The sequence below is a fragment of the Papaver somniferum genome, chromosome 7, assembly GCF_003573695.1.
Source record: "Papaver somniferum cultivar HN1 chromosome 7, ASM357369v1, whole genome shotgun sequence".
Classification (NCBI taxonomy): Eukaryota; Viridiplantae; Streptophyta; class Magnoliopsida; order Ranunculales; family Papaveraceae; genus Papaver; species Papaver somniferum.
Genome location: NC_039364.1, coordinates 153,828,921 through 153,842,328, shown reverse-complemented (window position 1 = coordinate 153,842,328; position 13,408 = coordinate 153,828,921). Strand labels below are relative to the sequence as shown.

The 13,408-nt window shown below is 36.7% G+C and overlaps 2 protein-coding genes across 2 annotated transcripts; one reads left to right on the top strand and one right to left on the bottom strand.

The window, feature by feature from the left end:
* The first annotated feature begins 3,604 nt into the window (after positions 1-3,604).
* LOC113298805 (UPF0161 protein At3g09310-like) lies at positions 3,605-5,415 on the top strand. The gene is made up of 6 exons (XM_026547636.1): positions 3,605-3,788; positions 3,876-3,948; positions 4,035-4,103; positions 4,215-4,355; positions 4,495-4,585; positions 5,113-5,415. Exons 1-5 carry the CDS (start codon positions 3,669-3,671, stop codon positions 4,551-4,553), a joined length of 462 nt encoding a protein of 153 aa, XP_026403421.1. The 5' UTR covers positions 3,605-3,668; the 3' UTR covers positions 4,554-4,585; positions 5,113-5,415.
* Positions 5,416-7,808: 2,393 nt separating this feature from the next.
* On the bottom strand, positions 7,809-11,084 carry LOC113298804 (scarecrow-like protein 30). The gene is made up of 2 exons (XM_026547635.1): positions 8,276-11,084; positions 7,809-8,159 (listed from the first exon to the last, which is right to left on the bottom strand). The coding sequence occupies exon 1, from the start codon at positions 10,674-10,676 to the stop codon at positions 8,391-8,393; it is 2,286 nt and encodes a 761-aa protein (XP_026403420.1). The 5' UTR covers positions 10,677-11,084; the 3' UTR covers positions 7,809-8,159; positions 8,276-8,390.
* Between the last annotated feature and the right edge of the window lie 2,324 nt (positions 11,085-13,408).

Below are 13,408 nucleotides of genomic sequence, written 5' to 3'. Positions count from 1 at the left end.
TTTTCGTTAATATTGTATTTTGTTATCTCGAATTTTTATTTCATTTGTAGTCAAAAGATACTGATCAGATACGATTGCTATCTATTCATTTTTTTTTTATGTTAGGTTCTTTTTAATACCATACCATTTAATTCCTATTTTTTTACACTAAATTTTTTATTTTTCCCTGGACAGGAAATTGTCCAATTAGACTTTGACTTCTTCGGGCCAAAATCACAGGATTTACATGGAGTGAAAATAAATGACGAAGAAAACGATGGTTCCATTGTTATGCACTTAATTTGGGTCGGTAAATAGCATTTTTTAACTGTATTGCTACTGCTGTTAGAGAGTTCGTACTCTTTGTTGGATTAGAGTCGTGTACATGTTCGTATCAAATGGATTAAAGTTTCTTGATTATGTGTGTGTGTTATTCTTCAAATTTTTTGTATCATGTGAAACTTTAAATTACATTTCTTCATATTTATAACCTTTTGATGGTTTACAAAATGGGTATTTTTTTATCTTAAATTCTTCATGCATAGTCAAATAATGATCTTTCATTTTATGATTTCAAGAGATTATTTTTAAGCAATGAAGAAAGCGGTTTAGGGAGCAATACAATAATACAATTTTTTTTCTTTGTGATGCGTCACTATATCTATATGTGTCGGGACTACACAAATTTTCATTGCATGCATTTTATCATTGATGTAAATGAAGAAGTTTTGGTATTCTAGAAAGGTACAAGTCTGATGTGGTTCATATGCATGTACCAAGATAATGGTGTTGTATATACTGTTATTCTTTTATAGGGTGTTTATTAATGAAAAGGTCTAACCATGCAAAGGAGCATCACTACCCGTAAGATCACACAATTGATTCATATCAGTCCCACGATTATCGCTATGGATTGCGTCCAATCCTATATTCTGGAAATTACAGGGTATGTTTCAACTCAAAACATCAAAATGTTGTTAGGAAAGGTTCTAATATATTTCTATCAAGTTAAATGATTTTGCTCAAATTCCTCTTGATATAGCGGCACTTCAGAATTGCTGATACTTCATAAGAAAGAAGGATTTGTACAATTTGACCGAGAAGAATGTTGCTAAGATAAACCTCAAGTAAAAGAGAAGTCTAACCGGGAACTTTTAGTACCATAAAGAATTAGTCGAATATGCCGAGATCTGACCTAAAAGAACATCAACTCCAGTTCAAAAGGTCTCAGAGGTATTAAAATTTTGCACGAGATTTTATGATTTACAGTATAAAGTATGGTAATATATGGTAGTTATGCAATTGCATGCATTTACATGCAATGCTGGAGTTTATATTTACAACTGAATGAGTAAGCTATGTATGCCTGTGTTTGTAAATCTGTTTTTGTGAAAATCATAAATCCAGAGCATAAAATTATCCTTGATCCCATTTTCATTCCTTGATTTAGTTCAGATTCAGTCATAACCAAACCAATGCAAGACTGTTGTTCATAAGACGTTTACAGTCATTTGATCGTACCATTTGTGGGATCAAGGAAGACATTTAGGTGTATTGCTTTGTTTTGTGGACAAAATGACATTTATTTGTATACACAAGGGAGTTTGAGGCTTTATTTTTCATTTATAATAGAATATACATGATGAATATGATGTCGGTACTTTTAACTTGGCAATGGACGCACCATCTTAAAATGCTCCGGACATTACCGTTAATGGCCACATAAATACAATTTTGAATTTAACGGGAAATTATATAACTGGTAATACTTTTCGATTAAATACTTTATAAGGGTGTTCTTGCTTTGTATGTGATCCATCTTGATCTTCATGATGTATCTTAATATTTGTATTTGTACTTTTGTTATTATTTTCAAAATAAAGACTTTGTAATTCGCCAAAATTGGAACAAACATTTAGTCTTTAAACTTTACGGTCTTTCTCATTTGAAAATTGAGATACCATATTATTGGTCCAGAAGTGTCAGTGTTGCGGATTTTGCGTTCCTCCGATAAAGGGACAATTTTCATTTACTTATCTGATAAAATAAAATGCTAATGTTCTTCGAGTAGAATTTGATTCATGCATTTTAAATCTCATATGTAAGAACCCATCAACAACAAAAAAAAAAGGATCCCATATGCACATCCTTCCTCTTTTTATATATAATTGCAAGACCGGAAATTCTTTGTCAGCTTTTTCCGAGTAGTTCCAGTCACAGGACCCATAAATGTATCAAAAAGCGAAAATTCTAAACTCACCGTGGAAAACCCACCGTGAAATGCACCGAGTGAAATATAAAAAGTAGGCCCCTATGATTCCCTGAGTGGTGGGTCCCAAATATTTGTTCCACTCGGTGGATCTCACGGTGCAAAGCACGATGAGTGTAGAACTGCTGATCAAAAAGTCTTAATAGACCGTGAAAATAATTAAAAGAAAACCTCCCTTACTTATATCTCCCAAAGGTGGGCTCACGGTGCAAAAACACGGTGAGAGTAGAACTGCTGATCAAAAAGTCTTAATAGACCGTGAAAATAATTAAAAGAAAACCTCCCTTACTTATATTCTCCCAAAGGTGGGGCCCTAAAGTGGTCTCCTGCTAAACTCCTGATTGGCGGGGTCTGCCCCTCTGTAAGGTGCGGTTTTTACGTAGTTTTTATTCTCGGTCTATATAGAATTTAGAATTGTTGTAAATGTATTTATGATCATTTTTGGAATGTAAGATGAATACATCCCATGAGTGACATGTGATGATCAATGCTGACAATAGCATTTGTTATCTTTTTGATCATGGGCGATTAGTTAAAGTACCCATTAATACTTTTAAATATCATTAACAGGTTCAATATGGATATTTGATCAATCACATAGTTGTCTTGAAATACAGATGAACCAATTCATTAAAATGCTAAGATTCATGGTTTTGAAAGTCAACATTATAATACTCATTACTTAGATATTGTAACAATGATTTACATTTAAGAAAATCCAGGAAAACAATCGTTCCTTAACAAGAAAGATAAGAATACTTTACGGCGAGAAAAAACAATAATAGAATAATGCTAACATTCATGATTGAGAAGAATGATGTACGACAAACATAAAGAGGAGAAGAATGCTAAGAAGAAGTTTGTTTTATTTTCATTCCACTACCTCCCTTGGAATTTATATTTGTTTTAGCCCTTTTTAGTTTTTTTTTCTTTTTTGCACATCAACTAAGATATTAATTTATTAATTTTTTATTTGTATAAAGATTATCATACTTACTGATTTGTAACGCTTTTCTACGATGATTTTATAACAAGCGTTTAATAGTCCATAGTCCATAAACAAGAAACAGACCCGTGCATTACAACTAAAGATGTTGTCTGAAAAAAATTTGACGTGTACAAACTAAAGATGCTGTCCGAAAAAATCTGACGTGTACATCTGTTTTGTAACCTTGATAGACCCACCGAAATTTAACACTTCGTTTTATCCCGAAGGAAAATACACGGTCTGAATCTTACGTGCTTAACATCAGATCTGGTAAGGGCAGATGTGGGTCCCGCCACTTTCTGAATCACACGGACTGAAGCCTCCGGTGCAAAATTTCGGTACCCTTCATTATTGTCTGTTTTATGTATGTTGAGCTAAAACCATCAGTCTGCGGAACCTACATTTCCCGCCAGTTGAGTCTGGACTCTGGATATGGCTATTGTTGCCGCTCCCTTCATTTGTTTAACCCAATTCGAAAAACCTAGGTTTATTAATTCCTCTGTTTCTCTCATACAAAGAAACAACAAAGCAAGGATCGTTTCTTCATCCACGGTAATTAAATTTTTTAAAACCCTAATTTTGAGTTGAATTTTAGGAGTTTCTTATTTGTCATTACAGATTTCAATTTCTGTGTTGTAGAGAAGAAAATTGGTTCTTGTGTTAAGTAAATTGGAAGATGATGGAGACAAATTAGACCAGAACAGCTTAAAAGGTATACCCTTCTTCTGTTTCGCAATTCGGTTATTGTGGTTTTTGAGTTCTTAAGTGAGTTGTATTTTGGGTTTTTGATTTTTTTAGAGGAGGAAGAGGAGGTGGAAAAGAGTTTAGGGGTAAAGGCAGCTCTATCAATGCTCAAGTTCTACAAAAGTAAGTTCTATTGCATTTCTTCATTTCTGGGTTCTTGATAGAGCCATCCAAGCAGGCTATTAGCCATCCAAACAGGCTACTTATTAATTAGTATCTTAGTTGTCTAAACAGGAGAAATCTCGCCGATTATGCCGAATAGTTGTCGATATGTGCCAACTTGTAGTGAATACTCAATGGAAGCGTACAAAAAATATGGAGTGGCAAAGGGCACCATATTAACAGCTTGGCGTCTTTGTCGTTGCAATCCTCTCGGTAATCTAATTTCTGAATTGGAGTTTCAAAATTGTGAACTTGTTGTTTGCACAAGGCGTTATCCCCTTAGTTTACAGCATTTTGTTATTATTTGACATTCTGATCCCCTTAGGATGGGAACTATGAATTTTCTTTTCAGGTGGATCTGGGTTTGATCCTCCAAGATGGTTTGATGGGAAAAACACATTAGAAGAATGAGACCTTTTAATGTAATCTCTGAACAATTTTAGGTATTCTTCTTACTTAAGTGAGTAAATTAGTTAAATTTTGCAAATGTTCTTTACTATCCATGTGGTATTTTAGTCGTTGGTGTTTATTAAGTAAATCATGTAGTTCCTTTTTCACTTTATTATACTTCACATCCCCCAAAGGTACTCTCAGGGTTTTCTTGTTGAGTTTGTTTTATAGACATGAGTTTTCAGATCACCTGCACCTCTCACTGCCACTTTAACGAGTGCACTAGCCAACTTAACCTGTAGTGGAACTAAGAACAGCAGTTAAAAGTTCAAAATTTTCTAGTACTCTCTTTGTGGACTCTTGACAGTCCTAAAAGAATCTCCTCATAATCTCCCTCCTACTGCATCAAGTATCTTAGTCTGTTTCTCGGAAATCTAGTTCAAAGTGTTATATAGTTATGTTTCCATCTCGTATCTTAGTCTGTTTCTCGGAAATCTAGTTCAAAGTGTTATATAGCTATGTTTCCATCTCTAATTGAGTATAGTTACATTCATTTGTTTCCATTTCTTCGACTTGCTAGGCAGGAGTATTTGGTTGGTTAGGAAACTCAACTGGAAAGGAGTATCAGTTTGCGTATTATGATAATGATGACACTGTCTTACCCAGGATAGACTTCTTCAAGGTTTTAAAGATCCTCCCATCACTCTCAAGGAAGCAGTAAGTACAAGTGATTCTTTCTCCGCATTATATAGCTCTGCCGTTGTTATTATCGCTATGACGAGTAATCAGAAACCTGTACAAACTGTATGAGACCTTTAAGAAATCCTATTAGTCAAATTATCCATCAAATGAACTTATTGATATGCAATAACGTATTAACTCATTCCTTCATATATCACATGAACTTATTGATATACTAAATCATACAAATCCACTCGTCCATCACATGAGTTTACTGATATACCACATTTCACTCTTAAAAAACTGTGACTACTTGCTAGAAACTTGTGGAGAAACATTTTTTTGCTGACTGCAGGTACATTCCTAATAATCAATTCTGACAAGCCTTATAACTTAAAAGAGCTTTAGGAACTCCAGATAGATATTTGGACGGTGAGTTACATTTGGGCACTTAAATCAATTGTGCGTAAAACCCCCGCACTGTTTTCGATATAAATTCATCAAGAAACAATCTATACTGACTTTTATCAGGTCCATTAAATCACCGAGTCCTGACAACTGTACCTGAGTGTAAGTCTTAACTAGTTTATTCCCTTAAAGAGCCAACTAAGTCTCTCCTTTTGTGTGAGACATGAGACAGAGATATTTAGAAGTGATAAAAGGGATAAGATCGAGAAATTCCGGTCAGGGTGACTGATTTTATTTTATTTTGATTTTACGTTAAACCCAAAATGACTCGTCAGGACCAATAGCATCAACAGGATATGCTTTACAGTTTATGATTCTAACCGCTCGTATACCAGGACCAATATTACTAATCAAGCGTCAACTGAATTGTTTTCTTTCTACAGTCACATAGGATCTAGGCATATAGTAGGACCATAACTGCATAAAATGACTGGCTATAAGACTGAAATTTGTGCTAAGGTGGTCACAAGTTAAACCTGCATCACCCATTCTTGATACAAAGCACTCATGCTCATGAGCCCTAAATTTTAGATCTTTAGGATCCCACAAGGACCCCAAGTAATTGCCTGTCTCAAATTTGTCTGCTATCTTAGGGTTTAAAGTGACTCAACAGAGTTATCTTTGAGTTGAGAGATTGATTACGTTCCATTCACATTACTTCTGTCTCATAGTATGATCTTCCATAATAATTGTCCCTCCAGGGGGCCTCCAACTTAGAAGTCACATGAAAATTTCTGAGACTTCTAGAAGATCGTCGAAGAAGTCGCGTACGGAATGTGCAAGTCGGCTTGGCATTATATGATCATTCTCTCGTAATTCAGGCTCACCTTATCCTGTATTATTCCTATTAACTTAAGTGCACCCCAGCATCAATTTTGTGATAACACAATGTCCATATAAAAATGGGATTTTGGAAGATTCTTTTCGGGTGCCACCTATTATTGCAGGTGACATCTATTATCATTGTCTTCAACTGCATTAATCTTTATGGGTCTTCATCAACTAAAGGCAGATGAATGAAAATGAGTAATAACTAATAACTTTTGATACGATACGTAAAAATGTCACCCGAAACATCACTCCTGGGAGTCTGTCTTCGAATAGGATAGACACTAAAGTACAGTTAAAACGCGAGCCGGAGCCACGGCCTTTGGAAACTGTTGAGCATCTGTGCTTCCCTCTTCTTGCTGCAGTAGTTTCATTTCTACCAAAAGATGCTTGCGACTAACAAAAATCATAAACCGTACAAATATATTAAAAAACTACCACCTCCATGCCATTTTAGAGAACTACTTTTAAATTGGGTTGATTTTTGCCTTTTAAAAGAAATTCTAAAGCAATCGAATCTTTTGAAAGTAAAGAGATATTTTCTTGGATAAAACATCGGTCTTCTCCACTGATCAAACTTTTTCACAAGTTACTCCAATTATTTTGATTGTGCCTTCTTGTCAGATACTAGTCCTAGAGATCTGCCTCTCTCTCTCACCCGAGATTGTGGTCACTTGGTTGGTTTTTATCTACAGATAAGAATATGCTCATGCCCCCCATCAACAGTTGTAATCAAATCCTTCTCAGAATTCATTTTTCTAGAAAATTGCTTTTTTATCACCCAAGGCCAACTATGTCTTGTCTTATGCCTACTCTAGTCCAATCAGCGTCTTCTGAATATAGGACCACTATGATAATTGATATGTTAGTTTTACGTACTTTGATCAACAGAATTTGGCAAAATCCCAACAGTTTTGAACTTTGAAGTGGAATCATGTACTAGTTTTCTTTTGGTGAATAATTGATTGTTTATGGTTTCGCCTTTACTGATTGTCAGTACCCAGTTGTTCATCGGATTCCACTGAAGCCATATAAATATTGCATGCACTTGCTTGTCCGGATAATCAACGCTCAGATCCGAGTAGTTCAACTGAACCCTGAGCCCATGCTGACGTGGATGGCCAATCTATCAGCTAGATATCTATCCCATAGGACTAAGCCTAAGACAAAGGGTGGAAATGAGACATGATTTACAATTCCACTTCCAGACATGGCAGTAGGGTAAACAAGAATCACCAAGCACCTATGGCAGACAAGTCCCATGTTCATTATCAAAACAAAGTTGGTTTCTGACAAGTATGCAGAAAGAATAAGTTGCAGCAATATTACTTGATAATAATATGCAAGACAATAATCAAGAGGGAAAATCACACATCATTTAACAAGATACTCTGTTTATTTATTTCACATTTCTGTCCTGCCTAAAGATTTCAGTTACATCTCTTGCCCTTGTATCTGTTACAGTAGAGCTCAATAATAGAAGATGCATTTCTCAGGATGCTATAACATCTAGATTGATGTATGAAAATGAGGCAGACTACAGTATATGACCTACAAGTATATCTCTTCATCCTTGTATTACTGTCTCAGTAGCAAAGCAAAAGTTGCTGCAGTTCAGCCCTCAAAATCAGCTAACTTACCAGTATATACCTACATTAATACAGGAATGTTTTCATGTGATGAGATGATCAGTACTACGAGCAAGATAAATATTGAAATGAAAGAAGCTGATCATTTGAAATCTTAAACCCCAAAAAAGTAATTACCTCCTAATCTGGCTCTCCCTTGGAACATGGGCATTAAGCTAGAGGACCAAAAGTAGGATACAAGCCCTAAAACAACCTCTTTGTCCGTGAACAATGGTGTAGAAAAACCGAAGTCTTACATTGGTCTCCAAGAAGAAAGGGCATAGATAATTCTGCCCTTCCACCCTAGCAGCATCCACTGGCTATCTTCATCTACAACAAAATCTTTGTGGTAGAGCTCTTTTGCTTTGTCTTTCACCTTCTTCATGATGTCCTTCTTCAGCGGGAGTTGCACAAACCCAGCCCTCACATTCCTCACCTGCCATTGCTTATAGGTCTCTGGCCTCTCAACCCTCTCTGATCCTTCACATGCAATGACATTCACGGCCTCCTTCCCAAAAAGCCTTCCCTCTAGGAGTGCCCTCTCTGGATGTTCACGGGGGACATTTGCTTCAAGCATATCAAACAAAGAAGAATAGTGAAAGAGAGCCTCCCTGAACCGTGTCACAAAGAATGGAGCACTGAAGGCGCCGTTCACAATACCATGGACAAAAACAGCGGGATTCATCTTCTTTACCAGCTTCAGAACAGCATTTCTTGGACTGTCCAATATCACGGTCTCATCAAGTAGGTTCCTCATTCGGTACATACAGTTGACAACAAGAAGTTCATCTTTGTTGACCTTTAGATCCTCGAGTTGAATAGTTTCCCATTTCTGAGCGATGGCATGGTACTCGAATGGGACTTTGAATTCCTCAGCATAAGCTCTTAATCGACGACCTGTTTCTTCAACCCTTTCAGCTGGGCGAAAACCAGGTTGAGGAAAATCTATCCCGGTAATCCGAAGTTTAGGTGGACCACCTTTTCTGTTTGAAAGGCGCTTGATAAGGCAAGGCCACTGGAAACCCCAGAGGATGCCGAAATCTACAATGTGGAGTGTAGTAGCCGTCTCAGCCAGATCACTAAAGATTTGGTTTGAAAAGAAATTTGATATCTTCTTGAATGGGCATGCAGCCATATAGAGTTGATAAGCTTTCAAGATATCAGCAGCCGATGTTTTCTTGAACAGGAGGGTTGAGTATAGCTGGCTCCCGGTTCCAGCCAAACGTGCCTCCAGACCATCAGCAAAGCAATGGGCCAATCTTTGTGAACCATCTCCAGAAGGGGAAGAATGTTGTCGAATCTGCTTCAGTAGTTCACCAGCAGTCCTTCGATCATCAGCAGCAACAGCTTGCGCGCAGTGAATGAGTAGTGTCCGCAAATCAACCACATCCCTTTTGGCAGTTTGTTTCTTACCACGGGACTTGCCATTAGATCCTTTCGACTGACCATTCTGCTGCAAGTTCTTGTTTGCTTCAATCTTAATGGATTCCCGGAGAGTTATATTCGCTTTCTCGTCATCGCCTTTACAGAGCAATACCATATCAAGCATTGAGTTCCGGATCGTCTCTTCGGAGAAAACTGCTGACTGCTTATTACTCCTTCCTTCTTCAACATCTATATCTGCCCTGTGCACATTCTTCTTTCCTCTAGACCCATTTGGCGATATCTCTCTCTCATCCTTCTTCTCCAACTTCACCAAAACATCACTCGCTTCTTCTTTCTTTCGCTCGTTACTGAAAGAAGCATTACTCTCAAGATTGAGCAAGAGGTTAACACCATTTGGCAGAAATTTATTTGCTTCCTCAACACCTTTTCTGAACTGCCAAATGGGTTCGCTCTCACAATACATATCAGGAACCTGAACCTTAGCAACTGGCGGTGACTCAACTAATACTTCAACAACAGAATCAAAACCATTTGAAGGGTTGAAAGACGATTGAGGAGACGCCTGGAAAGTATAATCACTAGGAATGCTTTGGGTGTCAAATAATGATCTATACTCACCAAGTTCACCAATCCAATTAATTTCAACTGCATTATTACTACCATTACTACTGTTGTTACTTTGAGCATGATAGTGAGCAAATTTCTGAACCTGATTTTCTGGATAATGATTATCAGCATAAAAAGCGGGGTTCAGATGAGGAGAAGGGGGCTTTTCTCCAAGGATTTCATAGAAGGGTTTTCCAGCTGCTTGAAGACCAGAAGATTCTTGAAACATACAATTCTTCTCTTCAATGTCTTCTTCCATAAGCATCTGGTTTATGTACTTGAGAACCACATCTGAGAAATCATACTCTTCAGGAGAAGAAGGGCTTACATTTGAAGATGAAGAAGAAGAAGAAGAAGAAGAAGAAGAAGAAGAAGATGTAGCAATACCACTTGTATTACTACTAAAATTAGGGCTTTGATCCATGAGATTTTGGCCAAGGCTATACTCTTCTAATCTAAAGAAACTCATAAGGTTTTCATCAGATTCAGACTCAGTATTAACTCTTAAACCATTTATTGAATCAAATACACTTGGATACATGACCATTTAGCTCAAAAACTAATTTTTTTTTTTTGTAAGGATACAACTTTTAATCCAATGAAATAACACCAAATCTATAAACTAATCCCATCCATGATGAAAAACAACTTCAAGAAATCAATGGACAAACTTAATTTCAAGAAGAAGAAAGGATAATCACCAATTTCTCCGGTAAAATAACACTATCTGATGCTTCTTTCGAATACAAAGGATTGCTGAGTAGAAGTGGCGGTACTAGTACTAGTTTATAGTTTTGTTTGTAAGAAAAGGCGTACCTCAATAATACTAAACCAGATAAGTGTGAGGCCGAAAGATGAGAGAAAAAAGCTCCAACACCTCCGTTTTAAAGGAGTAGAAAAAAGATTGAATTTTTCTTAACAGTGAGAAACAAGTCACCCAGAAATGAAACGAAACTTCATGGAAATGAAGCATGTGGGTTTTAAATTTTTCAATATATTATCTTCTTTTCACTTTGTGTAACCTGTTACTGCCTATAACCAGTTTTACATTAGTCCACGATGTTTTTCGACTACTCGGCGATCTATCGTGATTCGTGAATGTTCTAAAATCAAACTGACGTGGTAACTAAGTAATGTCCGGTTGTCTGGAACGATTGGCTAAATTCATATGAAATGAGTCAAAGGACCCTTTCTGGAAGGCTACCCCATTGGTCTTTACAAGGGACCCCCATATCCACTGCAAGAAAGATACATATTCCCCCCGTCCCACTCCTAAGTGACCTATTTGAAATTTGCACAATTTTTAAGGCAAGCAAGGAAAATATTACTTTTAAGCATTTTTTACAATTATACCCTTATGAATAATAACTATCGAAATTTAGAAATGGTTTACCTCTCAAAATACTCCACGGATGTTCGCAAACTTCATACCATTGAAAAGCATTTTAAAACACCTACGTAACGAATATAAACATGCCTATCAAATTATGCATATTTCGTATATTCTTTATAATTAACTAAAAGGATAATTCCGGAATATCTCATTGTTTAATGATATAGGTCACTTATCATTGGGACAAAATCTAAAATCAAATAGGTCACTTAGGAGTGGGACGGAGGGAGTATCTTTTTATGTAGCCATCCTATTTGAATTCTAGTCTGACTGAACTCAATAATCTCAGGTTCAGTGTTCAATCATCGTCACTCCATTTTCATAATAGTTTGTTTACGAATCTCTGTCTCTCTCGGGCCATTAGAGATCAACTAATCAAAAGAAATAACGGCGGTGCGTCAAAACTGACATAGAACAAGGGAAAATTGGAAGGAGACACAAACAAAAGCAAAATTAAATCAAAGATTTTGTATAAGATACTCCACCATGGGATTTGCTTTTTAGGGATATCAATAGTGTAGTTGGAACTTGGAAAGCTAAACTACTGTTTTTGCTCAAGGCAATATTCGATAATTAATGCAGTTTTTGTCTTAATTATAATGAGGTTGAACTTGAATCTAACTCCCGTGGCACCGAGAGTGGGGACTTGCAACAAGCAGTTGAGAACATTTTTAGGTTATTACAGGCTAAAATGATAAAGGTTCTTGTTTTCTTCTTTTTGATCCGATAGTAGCGGGAATTGAATCCCTAACCTATTACTAGGAAGTTCAACCTCTAATCAACTGGGCTGATCCCAGTTGGTTATTAACGGCTTATGTTGGTCACCCCATAGACATAGGTCCATACTTATCTTACAACATTTTGCCTTTCACCAGCAATGGGACCATGTAACTTTTTTTTGCCCAACTGTTCAACCAAGAATCAAAATCAAAACTTGTACGTACGACTACGAGTCTGGTGTGTTGCACGACGTACATGTATGTTTGATCGAACCGATTCTCTCCAAATATCGGCAGTAATCAAAGCCGCCAGTGGTGACATGTCCATGAACCTACATGCGTGTCGACCAAGCCTCGCAGTTTGTCTCTCAGTCTTTACTCCCCCGTCACTACTCTCTCATGAGAACGTTTGTGCTCGTTGACCAGGAGCACTAAAATCTAAATCAGTGTATTTGACTTAGTCAATGTGTTTTTACGCTTATCCGACTAAAAAATTCAATCTTTTTATATTGTTGGTGATTGTTTGATGGGTCCCATTCCCATATCATATTCTGTTGGGTATCCTTTTATCTTAATCACCAAGTATGCGAACCCGACAAGCTCCTGTTCTTTTTTTTTTCCTATTTTTGACGGAAAAAAGATAAATTTGATTAAAAATTAACTCTCGACAAAAAGATGAGAGGTTAATGAGTACATAAAAAGCCTCGCGTTTTTAGGGGTCACTCAAAAGAATTTAGGGGTCAACAATAAAACAAAAAAGGTTACTCAAAGGGAAAATGTAGTCAGCCCTTATCTCGCGTAATTCGTAATGGCAAAATTACCCTTATATATTCGGAGGCTATGATAATATTTTTATCCTCCGATTTTAATCGGAAGCCAAAATATTACTCAGACTTCCGATTGTAGTCGGTGCAGTATTAGAATGATTTCTGTTTCATTTTTTCCATTTCTTTTTCATTTTTGAGTTGTTAGAGTTATAGAGAAGAAGGTGAAGGAAAAAAGGGAACACCCATTTTATCACTACAAAAATGGATGGATATGAAGAAGAAGGTGAGAATCATGGCGAAGACGATTTGGGGTATATGTTGAATGATCCAAACTTTTGTGGAGAGGAAAACCTAGACGACCCTTTCATGGAAGAAAATGGAGAATCGCCTGATATTGAAG

Excerpts from the sequence above, each read along its gene's own strand:
- LOC113298805 (XM_026547636.1), top strand. The coding sequence starts at position 3,669 with ATGGCTATTGTTGCCGCTCCCTTCATTTGTTTAACCCAATTCGAAAAA. Across the intron at positions 3,949-4,034 it reads AGACCAGAACAGCTTAAAAG|AGGAGGAAGAGGAGGTGGAA; the intron begins GTATACCCTTCT and ends TGATTTTTTTAG. Across the intron at positions 4,104-4,214 it reads AATGCTCAAGTTCTACAAAA|GAGAAATCTCGCCGATTATG; the intron begins GTAAGTTCTATT and ends TTGTCTAAACAG.
- LOC113298804 (XM_026547635.1), bottom strand. The coding sequence starts at position 10,676 with ATGGTCATGTATCCAAGTGTATTTGATTCAATAAATGGTTTAAGAGTT.